This window comes from Varanus komodoensis, unplaced genomic scaffold (assembly GCF_004798865.1).
Source record: "Varanus komodoensis strain SLA01 unplaced genomic scaffold, ASM479886v1 scaffold11, whole genome shotgun sequence".
Taxonomy (NCBI): domain Eukaryota; kingdom Metazoa; phylum Chordata; class Lepidosauria; order Squamata; family Varanidae; genus Varanus; species Varanus komodoensis.
In genome coordinates, this window is record NW_025335317.1 from 17,280,846 (window position 1) to 17,307,526 (window position 26,681).

At 38.1% G+C, this 26,681-nt stretch overlaps 1 protein-coding gene across 1 annotated transcript in view; it reads left to right on the forward strand.

Moving 5' to 3' along the window:
- The window catches only part of COL13A1 (collagen type XIII alpha 1 chain), a 49,373-nt gene extending 30,766 nt beyond the window's left edge, over positions 1–18,607 (forward strand). Inside the window, exons 13-18 of the mRNA XM_044420071.1 lie at positions 1,697–1,750; positions 5,306–5,359; positions 6,216–6,251; positions 10,308–10,394; positions 16,154–16,192; positions 18,164–18,607. Coding sequence (XP_044276006.1) covers positions 1,697–1,750; positions 5,306–5,359; positions 6,216–6,251; positions 10,308–10,394; positions 16,154–16,192; positions 18,164–18,166 — 273 coding nt within the window. The 3' untranslated portion in view covers positions 18,167–18,607. The remainder of the gene's footprint in view (positions 1–1,696; positions 1,751–5,305; positions 5,360–6,215; positions 6,252–10,307; positions 10,395–16,153; positions 16,193–18,163) is intronic.
- The last annotated feature ends 8,074 nt before the right edge of the window (positions 18,608–26,681 follow it).

The following is a 26,681-nucleotide window of genomic DNA, read 5'->3' on the forward strand; positions in this document are numbered from 1 at the left end:
TAGTGGTGAGCAGATAGCAAGTGACAAGTGTCTTCAGGATCTAGAACAGGTAGTACAGGTAGACAAGAACCTACTCAAGCACCTCTGTGAATAAACATGGTTCTCACTTTCCTTTTCAAAGTAGAGTGTCATCCTGTTAACCTGGGCAGATGTCCCATGCCTTAGTATAATGATTAGATCTGACTTCAGGTTATAAATGTAACTGAATGGATAAGCTTTGTTTCAGTGGTTACTCTTGCTAATTAGAAAGCACTCAGACTGCAAAATGTGGAGAAAAGCATGCCATGACTAGAGCATTGGACAGTATTGTTCAACATACAGCAGGGATGGGGAATGTGTGGCCTCCAGATATTGCTGGACTGCCACCCCATCATCCTTCACCATTGGCTTTGCTGCCTAGGACTGATATGAGTTGAGATCCAATAACATCTGGAGCACTGTATATCTTCCACCTGTATGATAGAGCATAAATGTGACTGAAGTTTTATTGGCATACCAGATTAATTCCCTTTCCTTGCCAGAATGCTGTTGCTCATTCATTAGTATCATTGGCAAAAAGTAAAGACCCTTTTCAGTGGGAGAGATTTATGGGAATGCTTAGCATTCCTACTGAAATCGGTGGATCCAACCAGTCCTTAATAAGGGCCAGTTTTACAATCATCAGAATCCTGGACTGTACTACTTCATTGGTGGGTTGGTAGCATGTAATCTGAAGACTCACATGTTTGTTTCTCAGGAATAAAAACACCATTAATTAAATAATTTTAAACTAGCAGTTCAGGGCAAAACTTAAACTGAACTTTTCTTCCTAACATCATGCTTTCTCATGTGCTAAAAACGTCCAATTTAGTGCAGATCATTTAGATATTCTGCATTCCCCAACTGTAGCCTGAAATGATACAGTTCAAGTTGATTGTCCTTGATTTTATAAACTGGCCCAGAAGCTGGATCATGCCCTTGTTAGTTTAATTAGTTAATATGGCAAGGTCTGTAATTTTAGTAGGACTTGAACATAAAAGAGAAAATACTCCTAAGCCAAAAACAAGCACTTCATTGGATTTCCCCCTTTCTTAGCACTAATAAATTGGTGTATAATACATGGTGGGCAGACAAACAGAAAGCCTGAACTTACTTACTTACTTTATTTATTTATCTGAGTATTTCTATCCCGTCCATTACAGTTTGTCTCTGGATGGCTTACAATTACAACATGAATGAGTTCTTCTCACACTGTCTCCTGTATTACTGTATATTTACATTATTTCCTGGGGCATGGTTATCTTTCAGCCTGCATGATGAGCTGCTTACCTGAACAGTGATGCAGAGTTTACTTATCTCTATCCAAACTCTTTTGAAAGGCTTAAAAATATGATCTTGCCTTCATTTTGCTGCAGCTTCTAGCTTTGCTGATGATAGAAGCCTGGGAGAACATATTTCAATTTTTTAAGGCACATGTGCTTTTCTTTCTTTCTTTTTACCATCATATCAACTTCACTTATTCAGATAAAGTTCTGGTTTTAAAGTTGACTAAAAGTCAAAGATCTTCATCAATTCAAAATGCTTTTGGGGTTTAAGTAAAAATCCTGAATAACCAAATATTCCCAGTTCTTTTTGTCATGAAGAACTATGCTCTTAAGTCATTTGGAATATGGTTGAGTAAATGCCTTCATTAATTTTTTTCCCCATAAACTTGCAGGGTACTCCAGGACCAATTGGAGTTCCAGGACCAGCAGGACCAAAAGGAGAGAGGGTAAGCAGAGCCTTTGACAAGCTATCAGCAACCCATATACAATCACCACTATATCTTAAATGCAGCTGTTTCCCCTTGTGCTACAGTGGTACCTTGGCTCACGAACTTAATTCATTCCAGGACTCTGTGCATGACCCTAATTGGTTGTGAGCCAAGTTAAATTTCCCCATAAGGTTCAGTGTAAATAAGGTTAATCTGTTCTGTAACTATTTTTTTTTAAATCAGAAAAATGTGAAGCAAAGTGACAAAGAACAACAAAGATCACGGCCATCTCCCACCCCCACCCCGAGCATGAGTGCAGCCATCTCCCCCCGCCCCCCAGCATGACCGTGATCACACCCATCATCTCTGCACACGCCCGTCATCCCGGCACACTCGAGGGGGGAGATGGGCGCAATCGCGGGTGCGCCGGGGGGGGGGGGGGATGGGCGGGAACTCAAAAGTGGGGGGGGGGGGGGAGGGGGGGGGGGGGGGAAGGGGGGGGGGCGGGCTGGCGGGGGGGTGGGGGGGGGGAGACAGGCGCAAACGCAGGTGCGCTGGGGGAGAGAGACAGGCACGAACACGGGCGCGCTGGGGGGAGGGATGGGTGCGAACATGGGCGCTCGTGCAGGAAAGATAGGCACGATCTTGGCCATCTCCCCCCACCCCCAGCATGAGTGGGGAGATGGCTGCAATCACAGTTGCCACTCTATGCGGAGTTCGTGACCTGAGTCAAAATTTTTATGAAATGTTTGTTCATGACCCGATTTGGTCGTGAACTGGGGCGTTCGTGAGCCGAGGTACCACTGTATATTCTTCTGCAGCAGTGGGCAATATGATGCCCACAAGCATCAGTACACACTTGGCCTCCTTTGTGTGTGTGTGTGTGCTGATGAAGAGGCTCAGCTTCCCCCACTTCATTTCTTTATTAGCATGTTTTCTTCCCTGTAACTGGGATCGCTTCAGAGCAAAGTGGGGGCCTCCTGACACTGCCATCTTCATTTCTTGTGTGTGCTTTTTGACCACATGTGGGGCTGAGCAGCATTTTGGGAAAATGAAGATGGCAAGTAGCTGCAAACGAGAGGCTTCCTCTGCAGTGCACCAAGCCAAGAAAAAGCGGGGAAAGAAGAGGAGCTTCTGTTTGGTTTGCTGGGGACAGGGCTCAAGGAAGCAGCAGGGGGCCCAGGAGAACAATGGCAATGCTCTTGGAAGGGCAGGGAAGCCGCCAGGGAGGGGCATCACAAGGAAGCTGGCAGGTGCTGGGGGAGCCAACTTAGAGCAACCTCATTAGGGGAAAGTTTTTACCTTTTATGTCTGAATGGACAGGGGTTGCATGTGTGTGCGAAAGAGAAAGGGTTGTTCGGGAGATTTTTGGGGGATTTTGTTGTGGTGAGGTGCAGAAGGATGTTTGTGCATCCGTGTATAAATGGGGTACGGAATGATAGTGAGAGAGAGCATGTATGAGTGAGCACATGCATTTATGGTCCAGTGTGAGAGAGAAAAATTGATTTAGGAAATGAGTTAGCTGGCAGAGGAGGAGGAAAGGGAGCACCTTCTGTGAAATAGGGTTGTCTTGTAGTCAGCCCCTGTGTTGTTTTATTTGTGAATAGCATGCCTCCTGCGGCAGCTGTTTTGCAGTGGGACCAAGACAGTGTATCCCATTCTAGGATGAGACACCTTTTCAGAGATGACCAGGATAAAGAATGTTAGCACCATTCTGTTGCCACTTAGGAAATCACATGTATTCTGCCCTGTGGGGAGCCTTTTTGGGGGAAAAGAATGAAACTTCCTTTCTTCAACGTCACGTTCGTATGAGGAATGGTTACGTGAATGCTTATAGTAAATCTCTAGGAAAGTCATACAGAGATTTGGAGTTCCATTCTACTGATATGTGAATTACTCCCAGAAGTCTCTCCTTAGCATTACATACCAGGGAATTTGTGGAAGTTCTCAGCCTACATATAAAGTCAGTAGCGGGCTGGGTGAGGGCTCACAAGTTAAAAATTAAACCAGACAAGACAGAAATGCTGTTAGTAGAGGTGGGGCAGCAGTCTCTCTGAAAACATAGATCTATATTTGGGAGTTCTTTAGGACCATGATTTGATCTAGAAGTCCAGGTGACAGCTACAGCTAGAGGTTTTGCTTTGTTCATGGACTACTGCAAAATGTTTTACATGGAACTGCCTTTGAAAGTGTCTGGAACCTTCATCTTATTGAAAATGCAGCAGCCACATTATTTAATGGATATTCTGATTGAGAGAATGTCACCTTACTGGACACTGGCTTCATCCAGGTTTCTAGTGTCAGGAGTAAAATCCAAGTAGTGACGATATGGAGGCAAAGTAGCAAGCAGTATAGTTTAATACGTTCTTGCAAGAGCGGATGCCCACCACACAGGTAGCGCGCTGTTGACACACAAGACATTGCTTTTTATTCCCTTTTCCCGGCTCGCAGACCCTTCCTCTTTTCCCCCATTGGCTGGGCTACTCAGAAGGTAGTCTTCTCCGTCCGCCTACATCATACGACCCCTTGATATGCTCCCCCTCCCGCACATACATCCCATGTTCATGCTAATGAGCCCATTACCTATGAGAGGGGTGTCAGTTACTATTCATGCGCCTATGAAGCGTGCGCAGTTCCTTTTAAAAGTTCAACAGGGCAGCTTGGCCTTGGAGCCTCTCACGTGATGCCAACTTGTTTCCTAAATCTTGTGGGAGGATGAGATAAGAGAACAGCCCTTCCTCCAGGCTCATTACGGCCAGTTGTAAAAGGCAATCTATTTCCTACTCTCTTCCACTGAAGGTGACAGTTTTACTACTGTCCCCCACTTTTACCTTCTCTGGCAATTTTCAGGACTTTGATGTAAGAAACACTATTACTATTAGTACAGCTATTTACAAGATTTGATTCTCAGGCCTTTTGGCCTTAAGAGACTTCAGTGATCCTGTCCTAACCCTGTTTTTCACCCTTAACACTTAGTAACAGTAACATTTCATTTCTCACACTAGATACAATTCAAAGCACTGCTTATAACTTTTACAGTCATAAGATACTTCCATTACCCTGTTATATTAATAGAATTTAATAGAATACCCTACTTATTTTCCCACCACTTCTTCTGACTTGTCCCTTACTGCGTAAAATCTGTTTAAGGTTAAAAATCCGTTTAACCATAAGAAGAGGTTAGGGTTAGGGACCACCTTCTCCAATATGAACCTGCTCACTTGTTGAAATCATCTGTGGAAGCCTTCCTGTCAGTTCCAAACCTATGTCATATTGGAAGAAGGAAGAGGGCCTTACCTGTTGCCCCACTCAGACTTTGGAGTTCCCTGTCTAGTGCAGTTCATCTTACCTCCTCCTTGTTGTCTGTCCCCTGCAACTGCTAACACCTTTCTATTTAGGAAAGCATTTGGCCTTCAGCAGTTGATTTTTAATTGGTGCCTACCATAATAATATATAATCATTATTTTATCTTTTATTGCATGGTCAGCTACAATAGACACAGAACGGACCTACTAACACAATATAGTACTATTCCAAAATCAGAAAATATTTGTCTTCCTACTTCCATTTTAGGGCAATAAAGGAGATCCTGGAACTACAGGACCAATAGGACTGGCAGGGCTTCCTGTAAGTACACAGCCTTTTAAAAAAATATTTCTATTCACACCAATCCCCAATTCACTGTTTTTCACAAACAATTCACAAATCCATCTAACAATTTAGCACAACGGTATAAATATTGTCTGCTTCCATTACTTCCTTGAGAAAAAGTAAAGGCTTTATCAATACTATCTTCTCCACATGCATGGAACAGATAACAAAGGTATTGTTTAGTGAAATACTGCAAGGCTGGTGGGCAAGCCTCGGACAAGCATGAACATGCAGATCTGGTCTGACTTGTGCCTAGCAAGGGAGGAAGTGATCGAATAGACCCAGTTCCCCAATATAGCAAAAGAAAACTATTGCTTGCCCGTTGAACCATGAAACCTGGTGTAAAAAGTAAATCACCACTTGTCCAGCCTGCCACACAGAGGGGCTGTGAGAAGAACATTCCACTATGTGTTCCTGTGGGGAAGGTCAAAAGAATGCTTCCTTTGTTATTTAACATTTTAGCTTTTACTAGATTTCTTTTTTAAAAGCAAATTTTTCTTTGTTAGGTTAATTTAGCCTTCTCCAATTTGATGCCCTCCAAATGTTTTGGATTGCAATTTCCATCATCCCCCAGGCAACTGCCCAAACTGTTGCAAATTACCCAGAAATGAAAATACACATAATTATAACAACAGCACATCTGGAGGGCACTGGGTTAGAGAAGGTTGATACCATTTCTGCTAGGAAATTTTATTATAGCTTTATGATAGCATAAAATGTTGGTCTCTGAAGTGCCACAAAATTTTGTTGTTTTTGGTGTAATTTCAAAGCATCAGAGAAGTTCTGTGTTGCTACGAGACATATAGAAATTTTAAAAACTTGCATATTGCAGGGTTTACAAGGTTCACCAGGTGAAAAAGGAAACCGGGTAAGACTTAAATTAAGCTTCTTTAGCTATCAACATTTTACAGAAATGGTGGAATGATTAATTACTTGATGGCATAGAAAAGGATAAAATACAATCCTACAGCCTAACAAACAATATAACACAAAGACTTATAGGCATATTTGAGCTCAAGAACAGGAGGAGGCCGCAGGAGTCACTTTATGATTCCTGGCAGCAATATTAGCTTGTAGCAATGATAGATCGAGGGTTTAGAATAATTTTCATGAACAGCTTCATAAATCTTGAAGTAAACTTGTGATATAATACTAGCTGAAATAATGAGATAAGTCTTTGCTGCTGATCAGATGATGAGTGTTACCTCTCCATTCATAACTGTGCCAAGGTTAATGTCACATAGTTAATCATTCTACCTCTGGTTTTGCTCCATTTCCTCTTGATTAATTCAAAGACATAGATATTATTCAGTGACCTAGCAAAATCCTGAAACTTTTTCAGTTGGTTTCAAATTTGAACAAAATTTAGACAGAAGAAAACTGTCTGTTAACTAAAACAGGAATGGCAGTGGCTGGGATTTTGTGACATTAAGTTAGACGGAACTGTTTTGTAATGAGATAACCTTCTGTATATCTAACATCATCAGAAAGCAACAGATTTGTTTGTGAGTTAACTGTAATAAAGCACTGGGAAATGACAGACCTGTCCGAATTCTCCTCAAAATACAATCTCCTTTTAATGAGAATAAAGATCCAAAGGTCTAGACCAGGGGTCAGCAACCTTAAACACTCAAAGAGCCATTTGGATCCATTTCCCACAGAAAAGAAAACACCAGGAGCCACAAAACCCTTTTGACATCTAAAATGAAGATAACACTGCAAACATTGTTTTTTACCTAAAAAAAAAACCAGACTGGTAAACCAGTCTGGTTAGCAGTGAAAGCAAATGAATCTGCCCACGTACCATTAAACGTTCTGTTTTCTTCTGAAACTTTTATTTTCTTGGATTTATCCATGGTTGGCCTACTGGGGGTCAAAAAGCTCAATAAACCGTGTGCCGACGGGTGTTGCACGTTGGCGATTGTGACGCATATTTTGAGTGACAGGGAGCCGCAGCAGAGGGATGAAAGAGCCACATGCGGCTCCGGAGCCGTGGGTTGCTGACCCTGGTCTAGACAAAGAGTTGGGGAAGTGATTTGTTTTCCTTTCTCAGAATAATGACTAATACTTTGAAATAAAAATATTAGAAAAAATGAACTAGAGAGAACTAACCTACACTGACCAAATCCTGAAAAAGTATCCTTTTAGCTACTAACAATGTATGGTTATCCATTCTTTTTCACTTATCATTAGCATGCAATTTATTGGTATTTTATTGCATGATTGACTGTTGCTTTGGGAAGGTTTTTTTTTGTTTTGTTTTGGTTTTTTTTACAAAAGCACTTATGCATTATGGTGCTCCTGGTGTAAGAGAAATGCACCTACTGTAACTTGAAGAAACTGTTTAATTTTCAACATGATTTGGCAACAGAATGTTCTCTGCAATCTTTTACAGAAATTGTCTTTCCAAACTAATCTGGCCCTTCTCTTCCACTTATCAGTCTCAATGGTTCTAGTGTCACTGCAGAGATAAAATATAGCTCCCTAAAACTAGTGTTGTCAAGAAAGTTCAGAACATACTATTATAACAATTAATGGAAAGAATATTCTTTTGAGCAAACCAACTGAAACAGTATCAATGCTTAATCTGTGCATTCAAGTGGAACTTGTTATTTCAACTGCTATTTTTTTTCTCCTGTCTATGTGTGTTTGCGCGTGTATGTGTGTTCCTTGCCTCCACAGGTCTACCTTTGTCCCCCTTATCCCTTCCTGCTCTTCTGCCTTTTTTCCTGGGTCCTTCCTCCTCTTCCTGCAGCAACCCATTCTGCATTTTCTCCTGGATTATCCTTCCTCTATGCCAGCATTTGATCCTGGGTGACCTATCCTTTCCCATCCATTTTTCCTACCAGTTTGATGTTGTTGTTTTTAAAAAATTATTTATTTAAAAAAAAAAACCAGAGAAAGAGAAACAATACCTACTCTGCCTGATTTCTATGTTGTCATCTAATCCTTATACCAATTACTAAATGAAATACCTCTCCAGCAATCCCACTTACATTTTATACGCAAAAGCACTTATCAAAATGTTTCCCTCTTTGTATGTTGCTGACTTTTCTAAATTGGTTCAGAAAGTTTTGATCATTTTGTTTTCACATTGAATAGTGGTTGTTGGCTTGATCTTGGCTTTATTCAAAACAGAATTGACCTCAGTGAAGCATTCAAGATGACTTTTAATGTGGCAGAAGTAGCATGAAGCCTACAATCCCCATTTTCATCCTAATGAAGTTCTGTTTTAATAGCCTAAGCAGGACAGAACAGCTTTACCATATTTTTGCCAATTTTACCTCTCCTATAAAATAAAATTTACAGCAAGACTCAGCTAATTATTGGTCAAATTAGCTTATTTTAAAACAGAAGCATTCCTTCCATGGTTTTAGTTTTAAAAATGATACAGCATTGAACTAGTTTGTGTTGTTTTTCCAGAGGGGAAAATCATAAAGCAGACTTTATATTAATGAAAAATTCCTTTTTAGACTGAATATATTCAAAAAATTATAGAGCAAAATGTTCCATGGTCTACCCATGCCACTAAATAACATCCAAAATTAGATAGTAACAACAGTGTCATCTGATCATTGTGTATTGTGAAATAATCCTACAAACTCCAGAAATTGAATTGTAGTTCATGGGATTTCACAGACTTGGTCAAAGTGCCATGGGACCTAGGTTGTGCTTAGTCGCTTCACTGACCCTGGTGGAAAGGGCAGAAACCTCCAGATCCTCCAGAAGAACATAAGACATGGTACTAGGGTCCTGCAGAGGGAAGAGTGAATCTGAGAAAACTGTCACTCCAGCCCTCTCCATCAGTGCAAAGCCTCTGATGGATCCCAGTTCCATCTCTTTGAGCAGGGCAAGTCTGGATTTATTCCTAAGGGGTTCACTCAGTGCTATTACTAATAGCTAATTGTTGATCACTCTAAAAGAATGAACAAATTAGTTGTGTGTGACAGCAGCAGCAAATCTGTGAAAGCTGATAAACATTATCTTAAGACACATTTGAACAATACAGTATTTTTCTTGGAAAAGAAACATGCTATTCATCTTTGGTCCTCAGTTGCACTTTGTGACAGAATTGCTTGTGGACTGAGCACTCGGTCCTGCCATTTGAAGATAAAATTTGGGGCATTTAGACATGGTGCTGGCTCCATCCTGCTCCTTGAAACAAGCCATTCCTAGCATAGTCAGCAAATCTGCTACTGATTAAAAATAGCAACTGATTACTAGCAGGCATTTGAAGAGGAGGCTAGCGCCCTCCCCATCAGCAGATCAGTTCATGAATAAGTGCTGTAGCTTGCCGGTGGGTGCTTCACATAAGGAAAGTCAATGTTCCTGACACCTGCAGGCACCGTGCATTGTGAAGATGCAAGGACTTGCTTAGCCATAGACACTTAGAAGTAATTTCTTCCAGGATTTATTGCAAACTATTTGGCCTTTCCCAAGAGCAGGTGGGAACCCTTCTGCAAATATATATTTTAGGGTCAGTGATCACTGGAGGTCAGAAATGTTAGCCACTGAAAAAGAATGACTCCCATCAGACATTTTGTAATTATAAACCCAGTTGTTCTCCTTTTGGGTCAGAATTCTCCACTGAGCTCATTGGGAATTAATTTTGAACAAGTATGAATGTTCCCAGTGCCAATTTATCTATAATATGTTGGCATTGCTGAGATCATATCATTAATAAAAATGGGAGAGTAGAATCTTGTTATTCTTCTAATTTGAGATCATAATCATGGCTAAACTATACCTACATTGACATGTAAAATGCAAAATCTGGCCAGATTCAAGGCAAACCTTAAATGGAAAAAAATCAAGCCTATAAGGTTACTATTTCAGATTGCAATATTTTGTCTTTGTTTATCACACAGCCTTAAAATGGATGATCCTAAAGTTTTTATGTATTTTAATGAACTATTATTCACAGGGGGAAAGGGGCAAGAAAGGCTCTAGAGGGCCTAAAGGGGATAAGGGAGACCAAGGAGCACCTGGATTAGATGCACCCTGTCCACTGGTATGTTGTGTTTTATAAAATGTATTGTTTTCATTTAAAGCAATGGGGAAGAAAGAAGGACAAAAGACAATAGCACCACATTATAGTAATAGACTGAAGTTGACTCTGTATCTATCAAAGCAGAAAATTATTAAGCCCTAGAAGCAATTGGTATTGTAGAAAAGACATGAAAAAGCAATGCCTTAACACTTTTAGACTCATTATTAGAGCTTCTCCATTAGTTTCTTAAATCCAATTCATACATGCCTGAAATTCATTTGATTAGTCACTTGATGACTCGCTGCTGAATGTGTTAACTATCTAAAATAAAGTATACTGAATTAAAGTTTTATGAGGCAATATGAAAGCTCTTTCTTTGGATTCTGAGATGTAGTGGCTCATTTCTATATACAAGTCATCCTTTAACATTGTAGTCATCAGGTGCGCATGCCTATGGAATCAAAGTGCCTTCTTTCCCCCTCCCCTGCCCCATGATGATCATATGTGTTCAAGATAAGTTTAAGCTGATCATGATCAAGGGTACCCAGTTTATGACATCCAGTGGTATCTGCTACAGAAAAAAGAAGAATGTTCTTGACATGGAACTATTTTACATCTACAAATTAGAATGTCTTTCTAGCAAAGCCCAACAAAAACTTTTTTAAAATACCTAAAAAATTGTTTGAAAAATGTACAGTCCTGTGAAAGGCTTTAGAAATCCTTGCCTGGAAAGGAAATATTTAAGAAATGGCTCTAGTCGTATCTATGTAAGCTGGCTGGATTTATCTTGGTATACTTTACCTTTGTGGTGTTATCTCAGTCTCTGGCCAGAGAACAGAGCAATTTTTAATATTTTTTTCAGAAAGCACAAATCAAATTAACACATAATGCATACAGCAATAATATTTTTAATTCCAGTCAAGCCGATTAAAATGTTCCAAGAAACTGAAGTATTACTGGGAATTTTAGTTAGCTCCTTCATTCTGTTATTTCTTGCAATAAGCCATACATCCAGTTAATGTGTACCTGTCCTCAAATTGTTTTTAATTTAAATATTAGCTACTTGAAATTAGCTACTTTCCAAAATCTTGAAAATCTTGAGAATCTTGTTCTCACTCTTCTACCTCTGTAGAATCCTTTTACCATATCAAAGTAAGAGAAAATACATTTCAAACATTTCAGAAAACAAAAAGAGAAGACTTCCCATTCTCTGCTTGCCATTATATACAAATACACTGGATATGTAACCTGAGTGCCCTTGTCTCCATCACTGTTGTGCTGAGTTTCTACACCCACAAAATGGAGATGATTTGCACTGACTAAAGTAATTCTAGTGGTTGATTTCATGAACAGGGACTCCGAGGTTTTAAAGGCGAGAAGGGTGAACCGGGGTTACCAGGGCTGGACGGGCTGGATGCCCCTTGCCCATTGGTATGGTGTTACCTTCCCTTTCCTGCATGTTTGATTGCTTTTCCAACCTTGCTATTGCAACCCTTTCCAGATCTGCAGCTTCCTTCAAAATGCTTGATGTACAGTACCACCTATAACAGCTTTTGGAGTGAAACTGATTGCTACTGCCATTTTGCTTGCAATATATGAAGTAGATCATAAATATACTGGATTAAAGAATGTGAAGGTGCTTGCACATACCTGATTTAGTTCTTCTTTAACCTTTCTTTCATACCTCTTATTCAGGTACTTCAGATATCTGAACGCATACAAATTCACACATGGTGACTTGCGGTTGCTATCTGAAAACTCTCCACCTGAAGTACATACTGTCTTTATTTTTTATAAGACTTTAAAACACAGTAACCATCATATAATACTAAGAAAGATAAAGCAACTCATCAAATAGCTAAAAACCATAAAAACAACATTAAGCTGAAATAAATTAAAATGCCTGGGCAGATGAAAGCATTTTAACCTGCTGCCTAAAATAATACTACTGTCAAATCTCTCTCCCAGAGGAATTATAAAGTTGGGGCACAACCTCAGAAAAGCCCTCCCCTTCATAACATTACATTGTACTTTTTATTAAAAACACTCCGAGCAGGACCTCATCTGATGACTGTAATACACAGAAACACTTATATAAGAAGGGGGAAAGTGGGTTTTTCTTAAGGTATTTGAATCATAAGGTGTTTAAGGCTAAAATGTTCAGCACTAACATCTTGAATTGGTTTTGGAAGCAAACAGGCAGCCAATGTAACTAACTCATTTAAGACTGATGTGATGTGACTCTATTTGTATAGTCAAAATTCTAGCTGCCAAATTCTGCATCAGTTGAAGCTTCCATATAGTTCATGGACACCCTATGTATTACAGTAATGAAACCTGAAGGTTACCAGAGTGTGGGTCTCTCAGGAAAGGCTGCAACTGGCAAATCAGCCAAAGGTGGTAAAAGGTACTCTAGGTCATCAGAGCTTCTGATTAATGGATTGAATCCAAAAGTAGCTCCAAGCTGTATGCTTACTCTTTCAGGAGGAATGCAACATCATGCACACCAGATTCTATACCAACTTTCAGTACCCAGGAACCACAGTACAAATTTCACTTGGTTCTATTAATGCTCATCCAGTTCATTACTGATTCCAACATGATTTAGCACCTTTGATGACTGAGATGACTTTGAGAAATATTGCTGAGGGTTATACTAATTACACTTCTGTCCAAAACCAAGGGTGATCTCTCCCAGTGGTTTCATATAGATGCACAGGAGTATGAGGGATAAGATGGAAACCTGCAAATGCTATTAAGTCAAGCAGAAATCTGCAATACTCCCACCACAGAATCATCTAACAGGATACCATGGGAACAGCATGAAAAGCTCCCGACATTCATCACAACAGTAGTCATCCACCTGTTGATCCAGGGCTTATCTACATGAGGCATTTATTGTGTGCTTGTAATTTTTAACTCATGATTGTTTATGGGCTCTTTAGACAATGTCATGATCATCTAGTTTCACTTCTGGGGTTTTTGTTTTTTTAGAGCACCCCTCTTTTTTGGTTTAGAAGGGGGAAATGAACTGTTAATATACAATGGGAGAAATGGCACTCTGTCCCCTCATGCAATTCCTTTTTTTTAAAGCACTGCTGCACCTAAAGGCTGTGTACCAGAAAATCAAGAATGGGACATGTGTAGAACATGAATTTTAATGCTGTAACAAAATCAGCAATTAACAGCATAAAAATATCTCATGTAGAAAAGTTCCAAGGCTGTTCCAGCACAAACCCTGACTGAAATGGGTTTACACAATCCTTTTCATCCAACAGTATCTGGAACTTGACTGCTACCACCCTCTTGAGCCCCTTACCTAAAAGAGTTTATTCATGACTGGGCAATAGTTGTTTCAGATTTCAGAGTCCTGTGAGGGTTTCTTAAGGAGAGGTCTCACAATTTCTTCTTTGAAGGTGGCTGGGGCTATTCCCACTCATAAGGAAGCATTAATCACATCTAGGATCCTTTTAATATCCTAAGTGGAAATACGTGATTTTATTTCGAAATGACTCCAGTTTTAACAGAAAAAATGTTATTGCTATTACATTCCCAAAACAGTTTAACACAGAAACGATTGGAGTACATTCAGCTTCACAATGCTGACCAAAAAAAGCAAAACAGAAACCACAGAATGCTCAGGGCTTGGAGTAAATAATGGAAATTTACCACAGTGTTAACCTATAGCTACTAGACATCTAAATGGCCAAAGGATATTTGGACACTTCACTAGAAGACTGGAAAAGTGCTTTGACCTCACAGGCTCACTCTTCCCCACCTTGCAGCCAACACCGAAAGAACCACACCGACTGCATCACCAAGGCCACCGTGGAGCCTAGGGATTGTTCCAACAGGCAGGGTGGGAAAGACACCAGGGCCACCATGATGCAACATATTGTGGTGGTTCCTCAGCCTCCTCTCCTCATGCTCCAGGGCACAACACTTAGACAGTGGAAACCCAGACCTCCCTGCCCCAAGACCAACACTCTAACCACTATACCACACTGGCTAATATATGCCAATTGGTTAACTTTGTGTGTATTTTAATTTGTAAATTCTATTCAAAACATAGGCAATGGGTTCAATCTAAAGAAAGTCAGGCACATCTAATTTCAGTATGAAGAAAGTTTGAGATTCTCCAGGATTTTGTTCTAATTGTCACTTTCTGTCAAATCGCACACAGAATGTTCTACATTCATTATTGTTACTTACAAACACCCATCTTTATGTACACAGACTTATAGTAAACACAAACACATCCAAACCTGAGAAAAGCATTTGCCATGCCATGTCATTCTTTTCTTACAACAAAGCAAGCCTACATTCTTTATATGGTCATGATGAAAATAATATGATTTCTAACTCAAGCATGCCAAAAGCTTACCTTTTGCCTGCCACTCCTCTGCTGTATATTCTAAATACATGTGTGGGCTCCTGCTTTTCAGGTGTGATATATACTTAATTTCTCCTTATGAATGAGTATGTTTCTACCTCCAGCTTTTGCAAACACTGCTGTGACCTTGTCCTTTTGTTGATCCCTCAAATGTAACTGCTCCTATCACACAATCCTTAACACCAGGTTTTACATGTGATGCATTATATGATTCATTCCTATCAATGGGACCATTGTACCAATGGGAACATTTTCATTTCCTGTTAATAGATCCTCCATTATTGAATTTTACAGCTGTACTGTCAAGAGTATGTTATCATTAAGAGAAATGGGTTTAGAAAGCATATGGTTATGTCAGTGCCGAATAAGTATTAATTAACCATGCTATTTACCACTGTATTTTAAAACAGTCATCATCAAAATGTGTTATGGGAATCTCCAGATTGCCTTGTTTAGTAATAAGAAAATATATTAGATTGCCCCATGTAAACCACCGAAAAAATCACAATTATACCCAGTAAGTACAACAACAGATGTCAAAATAAATAACAAATTTCAAGACAGTTCTTGGAAGTATTCAGAGTAAAGAAATGTCTTTGCGTGGTGCCAAAATGAAGACAGGTTGGTGCCAGGGAAATTTCTTTCGACAGTCTGTTCCATAGTCGAGGGACAGCCACCAAGAAGGCCTTTCTTCTATTTACCATCTCCTTTATCTCCTTAAGCGTCAGCTCTTTAGAAAGACCTCCTGCTCAGATCTTAATGGGCAGGTGGGTATATATAGGAACAGATGGTCCTTTAGGTAGCCATGTTCTAAGCTATTTAGGGCTTTATATGTCAAAACAAACACTTTAAATTAGGCCCAGGCTACCCCACAAAAAGAAATAAGACTTTAAGGAAAGACTTCTTGATCCTCCTCAACCAATGAGTAATGACGGCACATTCAGAGTGTAATCCACACACCACTAAAATCAGAGGCAAAATTTTTATAGATTTAAATGAATCTGGACTTCATATTTATTGCACATTAATCTAAACACAGGGAGATCTAGATCATAAGATCCTGAAAGGTGAGTTTGGCTCATGTTTCCTGCAAATGTATACACAGCCCTCTTACACCAATCTATGTGCAGTATATGCAGATAGCAATCCAATACATGTAGTCTTTGTACAATATATGCAAGGTGTCTTGCATTGAAGTGTTTCATTTCAGCTGATATGAAATTGTTAATATTTTCTGCAGCTGTGTTATTAATTACTTACATGAATGTAATGCCCATGGAATTCAACGAGACTTACTTTTGAGTGGGCAAGTATAGGAGTATACTGTGAGTCTCTTTCCCTCGCCCTCTCTCGACATCAAAGCTTTTTGTCTTATCCTCTTTTGTAGGGGGAAGATGGTTTGCCAATTCAGGGATGCTGGAATAAGGTAAAATAATCTTAAAATATTGAATAATTCTGATAAAGGTGTTGTGGCATGTTGTGATTATAACAAAGAAGGTAAATTATGCATGAAAGAATTGCAGTGATATTTCTTTCCTATTAGTAACCAGTATGTGATAGATACATTAACACAAATACATCACTTACACAAAAATGGAATTAATACATGAATAATATAGTTTATAAAACCAGACAAACTAAACTAATTAGAAATGCATCATATCAATATCCTAAGCTTATATGCATATACTTTCTTTTAAGAGTCTGTAATGTGCTAAATTAGACATGAGCTAAGATCAGGATTTAGGCTTATCCCTTCATAAATAGCACAGATTCTTCCATTCACGGAGGAAACCAGCAGAATTCCCACCAGACGAACAGGATTGAACAGATTTTTTAAATTTCTCTTTCCTCCTGCAGAATTTCTTTCCTCTTCATTAGCAACCATGTCTGTGGTGGTGGTGTTTGTTTTTGTTTGGTTGGTTTTTTTTTAAATTGCCACAGAGACAGATGAGTTTTGCCAGGACTGTAGAGCATAGCAAGGCTCGGAGACACATCCTTTCCTCCCATGCTGACCTAAGCTGCTTTTAGCCACAATCCTTTCTCTTGGATGAGGGTCAGGACAGCGGTTGAGGAACTGAACCTGCACTCCTGCAAGTCTCCTCTTCATTTTTTTAAAAACTACAGGTATGATTGCTAATGAAGTGTTTCACTTCAGGTTTAGTTTGGTCCTTGGAAGTAAAATTTTGAGATTCTGCTCTTCAAACAGAAGCTTTTGTAATTACGTTTCAACAGTTCTAAAATAGAACTTTAAACTACTTGGCATCAGAGTTTGCTAGTTGCACAGGGATTCCATATCTATGAACTGTGAGCTCTACCAATTCTGGTCTGTGATGCAAAAAGCCTTCTTTGCAATTTGGGAACACTTACGCCTACAAAGCTTTTCTATATGACTGGGTCTTGTATGCAACCATCTTAATAGTGCCTGTACAGTTCACACTGAGCTTGACTATGCACAGGATTTGTGTTAATCATAAAGGAGCCATTTATTGAGATAATGACCCAGTTCACACAAATGACCAAGCATAGGTTAAAAAAGGTGGGTCCATGAGGGTGCAAGTGAGCATGCTGCCTTTCAGCCACTCATCAATTCTACGTTGCCTCCTTTTTGATCATGATATGTGAACCCAGAACACTGGGTTGTTGAGAGAGAAACAACTTGAATTGTAATCCACAGTTTGTTGTTGTTGGGTTAAAACTCTGGGTTGTTTTTCCCCCAATCACAAAGCTCTGGGTTCATGCAGCACAAGGAACAACCCAGGAACAACTGTTTGCAAAAGCAGGTGCAAAGTTGAAATGATAAGCAAGTGGAAAAGCAGCCCCAACTAAGTGTCTTAACACAAAGCTATCCATTACATGTGAACCAGGTAATTATCACAGCTCTTAATGAACTTCCCAAGTAGAAGCAATATAAAAGTAATTCTACATTTTAGTATGCTATTAAAGAAGGGAGAAAGCACAAAATAAAAAATTTCTAAGATAGAGACAGAAATTAGGGGAAGATGAGCTAAATGAGTTACTGATTTATTCTATTTAAGTAGTACGGAATAAATTTAGAATGAAATGTTAACAGATAAAAAACCTAAGCAGCAAGAGCAAATCCCTAAGAGAAATTATTGCTGAGAATAGATATGGCTAGACACTTTTACATCCTGTCGATTTCAGTGACTTGTTTCTGTCAATTTTTTTGTCAATTCTGTACACTAGTTTCTGTCAATTTAATTAATGGGACCTTAAAATAATTCATTTGAGCTGAACATACAAATCCTAATATGTTCCATACAGTATGAAGCATGTTCACATAACAGTGTAACTTCACACTACTTCTTAGCAGAAAATCCACTTTGAAAAACTTAATATGTGAGACTAACAATAATTTCGTACTTCTCTTTTGCAGTGAAAATTCTAACCATGGACTGGCCTGTATGTGTGTTTGTGCATAAAATATTTATTTTTATAAAGTGTTCTTTTTGGAAAGTGCCAAAAGATATGCATTTGGGAAGTGCCAAAAGATAAAATTTTGCAAATTTTAAAAAGCTGCATATTTTTGTACAGAAAATGCTACATTTCTTTTTTCCTGATTGTCAATCACATCTATATGTATATTGATACTATGCTACTTGCACTGTGGAGTACAGCTGCAATATTTGCATAATATTTGTGCACTCAGTAAGTATTACAGCTTAATAAGTTATTGCATTAAGGTGCCAGAAAGAACAACTCTATGTACATATGAAGTTCAAAGTCATTTGCCAGTGAATGCAAGAACAGCTTAAAATACTATGGATTTTCATTATTAAAATGAAATGAAATTTAGCATTTGTAAATAAATCATATACTTGTGTTTTTAATTGTCAGACTTAATAAGGTGAGAGATGTCAAAGATTACCTATTTTCAACTTTACTGCCAACAGAGGGCACCACTGATGCAATAATATTTGTAAGGTACAATTTCTGCATAACAACAAACATGAACATAAGGCATGTCCACTTAAGATTTAGAAAGCTTAACCTCTTCCAGGAGGTTGTTATTGGTGGGAATAGCAAGCATCCAGTACATGAATAAAGAGATTTAAACAGGAGCTCTCCTCAAATAGACAACAATGGAAACTTCTCGCATTCATACTATTCTTTTCAGTATATGGAAGTTGCTAACAGTGAACTTACTTTCAACTCCATTCATTAACTGTACACAGTTCTCAAACAGTTAAACAAGTTTTCTGTCTGCTTTTTTCTCACTCCTTCTCCACGCATTGCTGTAATTGCATTCTAAGGAACATTAAATAGATTTACTAAATTGAATGGCTTTAAAGGGGGATTAGTCAGATTTATCAGGGAGAAGGCTATCAGTGGCTGTGTACTACCTCCTTTGGCAGAGGTGAAAGGCCTGTATACACCATTGCTTGGAAGGCTGGACAGGTGAAGGTCTTGCACCCATCCTACCTAAGCAATCCTGTGTACCGTTGCTTTGCCACTGTGCATACAGAGTGTTGGACTAGATGAACCTTCGGTCTGATCCAACATGGCTTTTCTTATGTACCTATTATAGCAAGACTTTTCAACCTTTTCATTAGTTCCCTTGAAAGAACCTTTTTTTGTTGTTGTTCCATAGCAGAACTGCTCTTTTACTTAGGATATTTAAATTAATACTTCACTTACATATATTTCCTCTAGTTTTAACATAGATTGCTTCTTGTCCTAACCACAGCTCCAAGCTAAATTATGATGGAGGAGATAATACTGAATGGTTTCATACACAGAGAGGATTGTATACCACATGATTAGAATTTCTAATGTGCTGTTTGGTTTAGTTGTTTTTTAATAGTCACAACTGCAAAGGATCAAATCAAATCAACTCAGGCCCACAACTCTAGAAGAAGGAAAGTAACTTTTCTGTGTCCCATTTCCTCTTCAAATTCTTCTTCTAAAACTGCTATATGACCTACAGGGGAAACTTGTAGGTGTCATATATACATACCAATGTGTGTTCTACTCTGGGACAATTAGCAACTGCAGGAGAGGGTTAAAAGGGCATAATAAAAAGGTTTAACCCATTTCACTCAAAGAGTAGTACTACTGATTTCATCTAGAGGAAGGATGGGACAGACCTTTTAATTAAAATTAACTGCCCAGAAAACCATTTTTGGCTAAGGGACAAAAGATAAATAAACAAATTTAAAAGTATATCCATGATCAGATCTGCACTGAGCAGGGGGTTGGGCCCAATGGGCCTCTGACCTTTTCCAACTCTACTATTCTATGATTCTATCATCTCTCATAGAAACAGAACAAGTCAGAAGGGGTCTCTTGGGCCATATAGTCTGACCCCCGGCTGTAGCCAGCTCCACTCATGACATGCCTACTCCGCTCATGACATGTCCAGCCCATCATCTACTTGTATCCCCAGTTATTAGAAGGAACAATTATTTATTGGTACAATATGCTAAAATATGTTGACCATTTCTGTAGTCAGGACAAGAAGCCAAAATAGAATGCCTTTTTAGCTTGGTGGGTCATGAGTGGTGCAACCCTGGGCTGACATTTTCCTATTCTTTTTACATTTCCTCAAATTACCTGTAATTCTTCTCCTCCTTAACTCCCTCTAAATCTCTTCCAATTTCTCACAACTGTCCTGAACTCTAGTACCTAAAACTGAACATAATACAGGTATACATTCAACAGTGATCACTGCTGTGCATTTTTCTTGCCTTAGAAGCAATGCTAGAAGTGTATACAAGATATGTTTTAGCACATTGAGTAGTATTAAAAAGACATAGATTAGGTGATGCACACTGCATGTTTTCATCCACCACTAATATCCACAATAATTTTGCAGCTAACAGCTTTACAGAAGTTAATGTGTGTGCATATCTCCCAGGATGTATCACAAATGGTAGTTAGTAAGCATGACTTGGTTTGAGTTCACTGCCTAGGCACAGCATGGAGCTAGACTGTACTTATGCAATGCTGCTTTTCTGATGGGAGTTAACCATAAAATAGCTATAAACATACTGGTTACAATCCACTCATGTTAACTGAGTGTGATGGGATTTTCTCACATCATTTTCATAAGAGGGATGGCACAAGTACACCACCAAAAACTGCCAAATCAGAATTATTTGCTGCTGGTGTAATCCAAAGGTTTTAATTCAGCTAGAAAAATGTACACACTGTAAAATATATCACAGTAGCACAGGTAACATTCAATTCCAGTTGAGATTTTGTGAGCAGGAACAGAGGTTTTATTAACATCTGAAAGGACATTTCTATATGAAATAATTTATCTGTCACTTAAAGGGTCAAACTCCTTGGCTGGTAGCCAAATAATGAAACAAGTAAGAGGGTGGAGATACTTGTGGAAGGCCTACAGTGGTGACAGAAGAACAGCCTGCCTGAAGGTTTGCTGAAGATATTGAATGAGTTGCCTCCAGGGAGCACAGAAGTATCCTTGAGCCATGCTCACCAAAGTTTTGTTCCTAAATAGTGAGCCTGGTGGGGCTACAGAAGATGGACACACCAGTGGGTTTTGTTCTCTCCTTCCAGTGCCAATCATGGAAGAAATTGGCTTCCTTTCCTTTTTTTTTCCTTTTCATTCACTCTGTTCTGTTGGAAGCCTTTTGTGCAAAGATACTGGCACGGTGTCTAGCCGGTGGTGTGAAGAACATGAAGACATAGACAACAGTTCTGTTGTTGCTTTTCTTCCCCCAAAAGGAGCTCTTTTCTCATCTAACTCAAAAGAATAAACTTGAACATGGATTTTGGAAAGCAGGTCAGTGAAGATATAATAAAATATTTACCATCTTAACTGACAATCAAGAAATGAACATTTGTTTATTCAAATTGATGATTCCATCTTTAACACTTTTCATAGCTTTCCTTCAAAGTTACCTTTTATTTTCTGCAAGAAAGGAAATGATCTTTTTTGGTATAGTAGAGTATCATTTTAAATCTGATAAATGTTTGCTTTTAAGACACACTTTTGGCATCATTTTAATTCTATCCTGTTAAAGATATTTTCATACCAGGAACACTTTACTGTAAAGTTATCTTAAAATATTTTGTTGTTTGATAAAATATTTAATAGGTTGTTTTCAACACAACAGCCCCATTGCTAAACACTTACAAATGGAATGCAGCTTTTAATGGACTGCACAGATATATACAGCAATGGGGGGAAAGTGCATAACTTGGCCACCTTCCTGTAATTTGTTATCAATGATTTTGATTGAAATTTTTGTTGCTAATAGTTCTGCAATATCGTCTGAAGTATTTGTAGTGTAGCCCCAATAACTAGGTTTGTCAGGTCTAAATCTTCTACTGATTCCTGTAGTTTAAATGCATATTTTTACAAATGGTTCAGTTGTAGGTACCCTTGAGATATCTTTTGCTGTGAAAACATGTGCCAAGAATTGATTCTCATTTTTCTGCAGCTTCCTTGATTTCTCTGAATGTTCCTTTCTTTGCCATTTAATAGACCAGGTGCTATAACAGACTTAAACTTCAATCCAGTCACTCTTCGCCTACAAGAGTGTTTCAGTAAATACACAGTACTCACACATACAGAGCTGTCTTTCAGTATTGTTAGGAATTAATTCATACAGTAACTCCATATGCATACTGGAGCGTCCACAAAGCTCTGCCTGAGAACTGCCACCCCTTAAGTGAATGGAAGAGAACTCAGGATATAATCCTATGCGTGGTTAGATAGAAAAAAGCCTTATAGCTCATTAGTGTTCCTCGGTCAGCATGGCTACCTATATAAAATGATGGAAGCTGTAAGAATTTCTTCTGTCTAAATATGCATGGGATTGCACTTAAAAATCAAAGCTCTCATGTTCTGCTCGCCTATTTATAAATTACATGCTGTATAGAAAGCAGAGCCTGAGCTTTTTGGAGAAACTACACAAGAATTTCATTACACAAAGAGCAAATAATATGGACTGGTCATTGGAAACCATATTTGCCAATGGATATCACCTCCTCTCTAAATGCTTTCAGCTGAAGTTTTATCTTTGGTAAAAACAAAAACGGTCAAGCCAAAAGTGATGTAGCATAATTACTTATGAGGCTACCTATTCTCATGTCCTTTACATTTATAGACCCGTAATATTAAAACTACACACTAGCCACAATTCAGTGCAGCTTATGAATCCCAATGCCACTGAAATCTGTGCTGCACTGTGGCTGCATTCAGAGGTCCTCTTGATTTCAAGTATTTTTCACATTATTAACCTAGATCTGAAACTCCAGGAGACCCCAAAATTTCAATAACAGTCCCAGCAAGGAGTGGCATTCATTGCAAAGTTAAAAATAGCACCATATGGATAATTGGGACAAGATATGCGATTATAGCTTACACTAAAATAAGGGAGAAGAACTTTGCACGTATGAGTGCTCCATGTGAACTCCTGAGCTTTTGACTGTCTTTGCAGAAAGTTGAATTTTGGGAGAATAATTTTAGGATCATAGAGACTTCTCATAAAGGAACAGCAAGGAAAATCATTTTTTATTATTTTAAAATATGTGATACAGGATTTAGATCATTCTATATAAGTAGTAAAAGGTTTTGCATTTTACCTATTGGGTTTGCTGCAGATATTTTCTCTTTTTTGTTTTGTTTTATAGGGGTAAGAATGTGGCCAGAACTGCAGGGCAGTGTGCCTTTTTTATTATGAAAATGTTATATATATTGGTTTACTAGCTTTAATTTAATTACAATGTGTCATACCATTCATATTTCATTTTTTTAAAATGTTACATTTTCCTTTGCTATATTTAAATATGGTCTTTTGAAAGCACTTACATTGTAATGGCTCCTAGCCCTTGATCTTAGCAATATTCTTTTCTTGCCTCTTGAACAGGATATCTAACTGGTGCTTTTTTGCTGACAGACTGAAGTTCAGCTCAGATGCTTTTTTTTCCACAGACTATCTTGGGGACCAAACCATTGTGGACTCCCTAAATACAGGGAACCCAATCAAGCTCTAGCAAAGCGTTGCTATGTCTGGATAGTATCACCAGTCATGTAATATAAATAGACTATACCAGTATATGAATGCACGTCCAAATGCAGATGCCATCTATTTGTGTGGCATCCATTTCCATTGAATGTGCATCCGACTTTGTAGGTCCATCCACATTCTGATTCTACCAGTCGTGCATAATTGTGCAGAACTAAAGCTGGATCTGGGGATCAAAATGGTCTCTCTAAAAAGTGGTAGCAATTTATACAAGTAAAAAAATCTTTAGGGACCAGGAAGGGAAAATATAGTGCTTCCATTGATGACAGGTAGTATCTCTGAAAAAAACTAAGTCTAGACATTTAGGTTAGTTCTGCTTCAAAAAGTAATAGTCTAATGAAACTTTTGAAGTGGCTGTCGAAAAACTTTCATAATGCCATTTTTCCCTATCTGACAAATCACTGTTCTGTGCCATCCTAAGCATGTCTACTCAGAAGTAAGTCCCACTGAGTTAAACGGGACTTACTCCCAGTTAAGTGTGTACAGGATCACAGCCAGAGTGTTAGAATTCATAATGTGTGTTTCAAGAAAATAACTCCTTGTTCAGAGATGGTATACTTCTGAACCAGATGCTGAGGGACAAACATGAGGATTGTCATCACTTTCATACCCGGCTTCCTGAGGCACCTGTTTGATTTCCTTTAGAAATACAATGCTAGACTTGATGGATCTTGGTATGATACTCCATGCCAATCATTATGAACTGCCACGGCCACTCACATGCTAAAGTCATCATGCATTATTGAAACTATTCCTTAAAAATCATACATCCAAGATTTTTGCATCATCTTTGGGCATTTTGGTCATTTGCATTTAAGTTAGCTTCCAGTATTTAAAATCAAGATTATGAAAGACCAGCTTAGTTTTATAAATGACTTATGACTTGGAATTGGACAAGAAGTTATAGCTTTTACATGTATTAATGTTTTATTGTTGTTATTTTTCTTTTCAGTTATTTAGTGTTGGTAATTTAGAAATTTATTAATGAGAAGTATAATGGATAGAACCTTACCCTATAATTACCTTTTTCCCCATAATACAATGTTCCTATAAGAGGACATTCTAGAGAGTGTGAAATTTCTTTTTAAAATATTTTCATTTTTTCAGAGATACCTCTCAATACCTTGCTTCAACATTGCTTACCAATTCCTGATTAAAGTGTCATTACTTTTAGTGTGACTGTTGCAATTAAACTGTATTTCTTTTGGATGCACCAAACAGATTCTTACAAAATATATTTAACCACTTACTGAGATTTATCTACTGAAACTTCTTCTATAGGTAACAATAATTTTCTAGCCTGCATTCAACATTTTATTTCCAAAATTGGAAATTATATTTATGGGCTGTATCCAATAGAGCCACTGCACCTTTGCTAGTTCTGTTGCACTCATAGGAGTGACTACTTGTACTACAGAGCTTTTGAGTTTCTACAAGTAACCCTGAAAATGAGTAGAAACATGCTATTATAGCACATTAAGCATTTTTGGAACAGCACAAGAAATTACTTTTCTTCCCCTTATGGATCTGCCCCCATAAGGACACATGTATTCTAAAAGTATGTTCTGCATGCAGAAAATAATACCCAACATTCTTCTGGCTTTAGATACATGAAAATATTTTGAAGGTTCCCTGTGATACACTGAAAGCTGATGACAGACTCTCGAATAGTGGTTTATGGAATTATTTAATGCAAGGCATTCTAGCCAAATTTTCCCCTTTTCCTGTGCTTTTGCCCACAAATAATATTCTAGGAGTCATAAATGTGAAGTGTTAATTTGAAGTTAATCCTACAGAAATCATTACAGAGTCTCACAAAGTTAGGTCAATTAAAAATATATGGCTCTTTATAATTAGCAGGTAGAGATGCTATAGGCAAGAAAGATAGAAATCTACATTTTAAGATCTTTTTGTGGTATCCTATCTAACATTAACCATTGATGGTTTGCCATGACTTCAAAGGATCAACATTTCATTCTAAGTATTTAAAATGTTAGCCAGAAACTTGAAAAATTATGAGTAGCCAATTCTTTGAAATATTGATAATTTGGTTTTTCAAATACTTTGGTAGACATTAGTTATATAATCAGTTTCTGCAGGGTGATTTATAGAAGCAATTTGTGCTTTTTCTGATTTTGTTGCCTTTATTTGGTAGTATTTGATATACAAATCTTTAAACAACTTTTATGGATGAGTGTTGATGGGGCATTGTTTCTTCATTTTGTTATATGGGTTACTCAGATAATCTGAGACTTAAATCTGTATTTGGATGTATGTTGTGCTTAAGTTTTCAGTTTGCTAAATGATTGCTTGATCATAAATACTCTAGAATTTTTAATAAGCTTTTTGAGAAAGCAAGGTTGATTCTTTTTGCTCACAGCAGGCAGTAATTTATCTGTTTCAATCAGATTATCCATGTAAACAGTTACTGGTATCCTGTTATTGTGCTTTTTTCCCTGTTTCTTCAGGCAAGCCAGTTTTTATTTACAAAACCAGCAAATTATATAATAGCTTTAAGCTAAATAATTTGGACTGTATACTTTAATAATATTATACCTGCACAAGCTGCTATTTTAAAATGAACTGTAGAAAAGGTTTACTGTCCATCTTTTTTGGAAAAAAAAACCCTTATGTACTTGTTTCGAATACAAATTTGTACTTTTAAAGTCAGCTATAGTTTTAATTCTGACATCCCATAAACACTTTGCATGGGGGGATGTTTCAAATATTCATCACTCTCCTGCTCTACAGCAACATATAAACAAGGAGTGATGCACAGCTCTTAAAGCTGCAACAAAAGCTATTGTTCAGTATTTGTACAGGAATATACTAATTTAAGAATAAGAATTGTTTTCTTAGCAAAGTAGACTTATGACGAAATTGGGACTGTGTGGT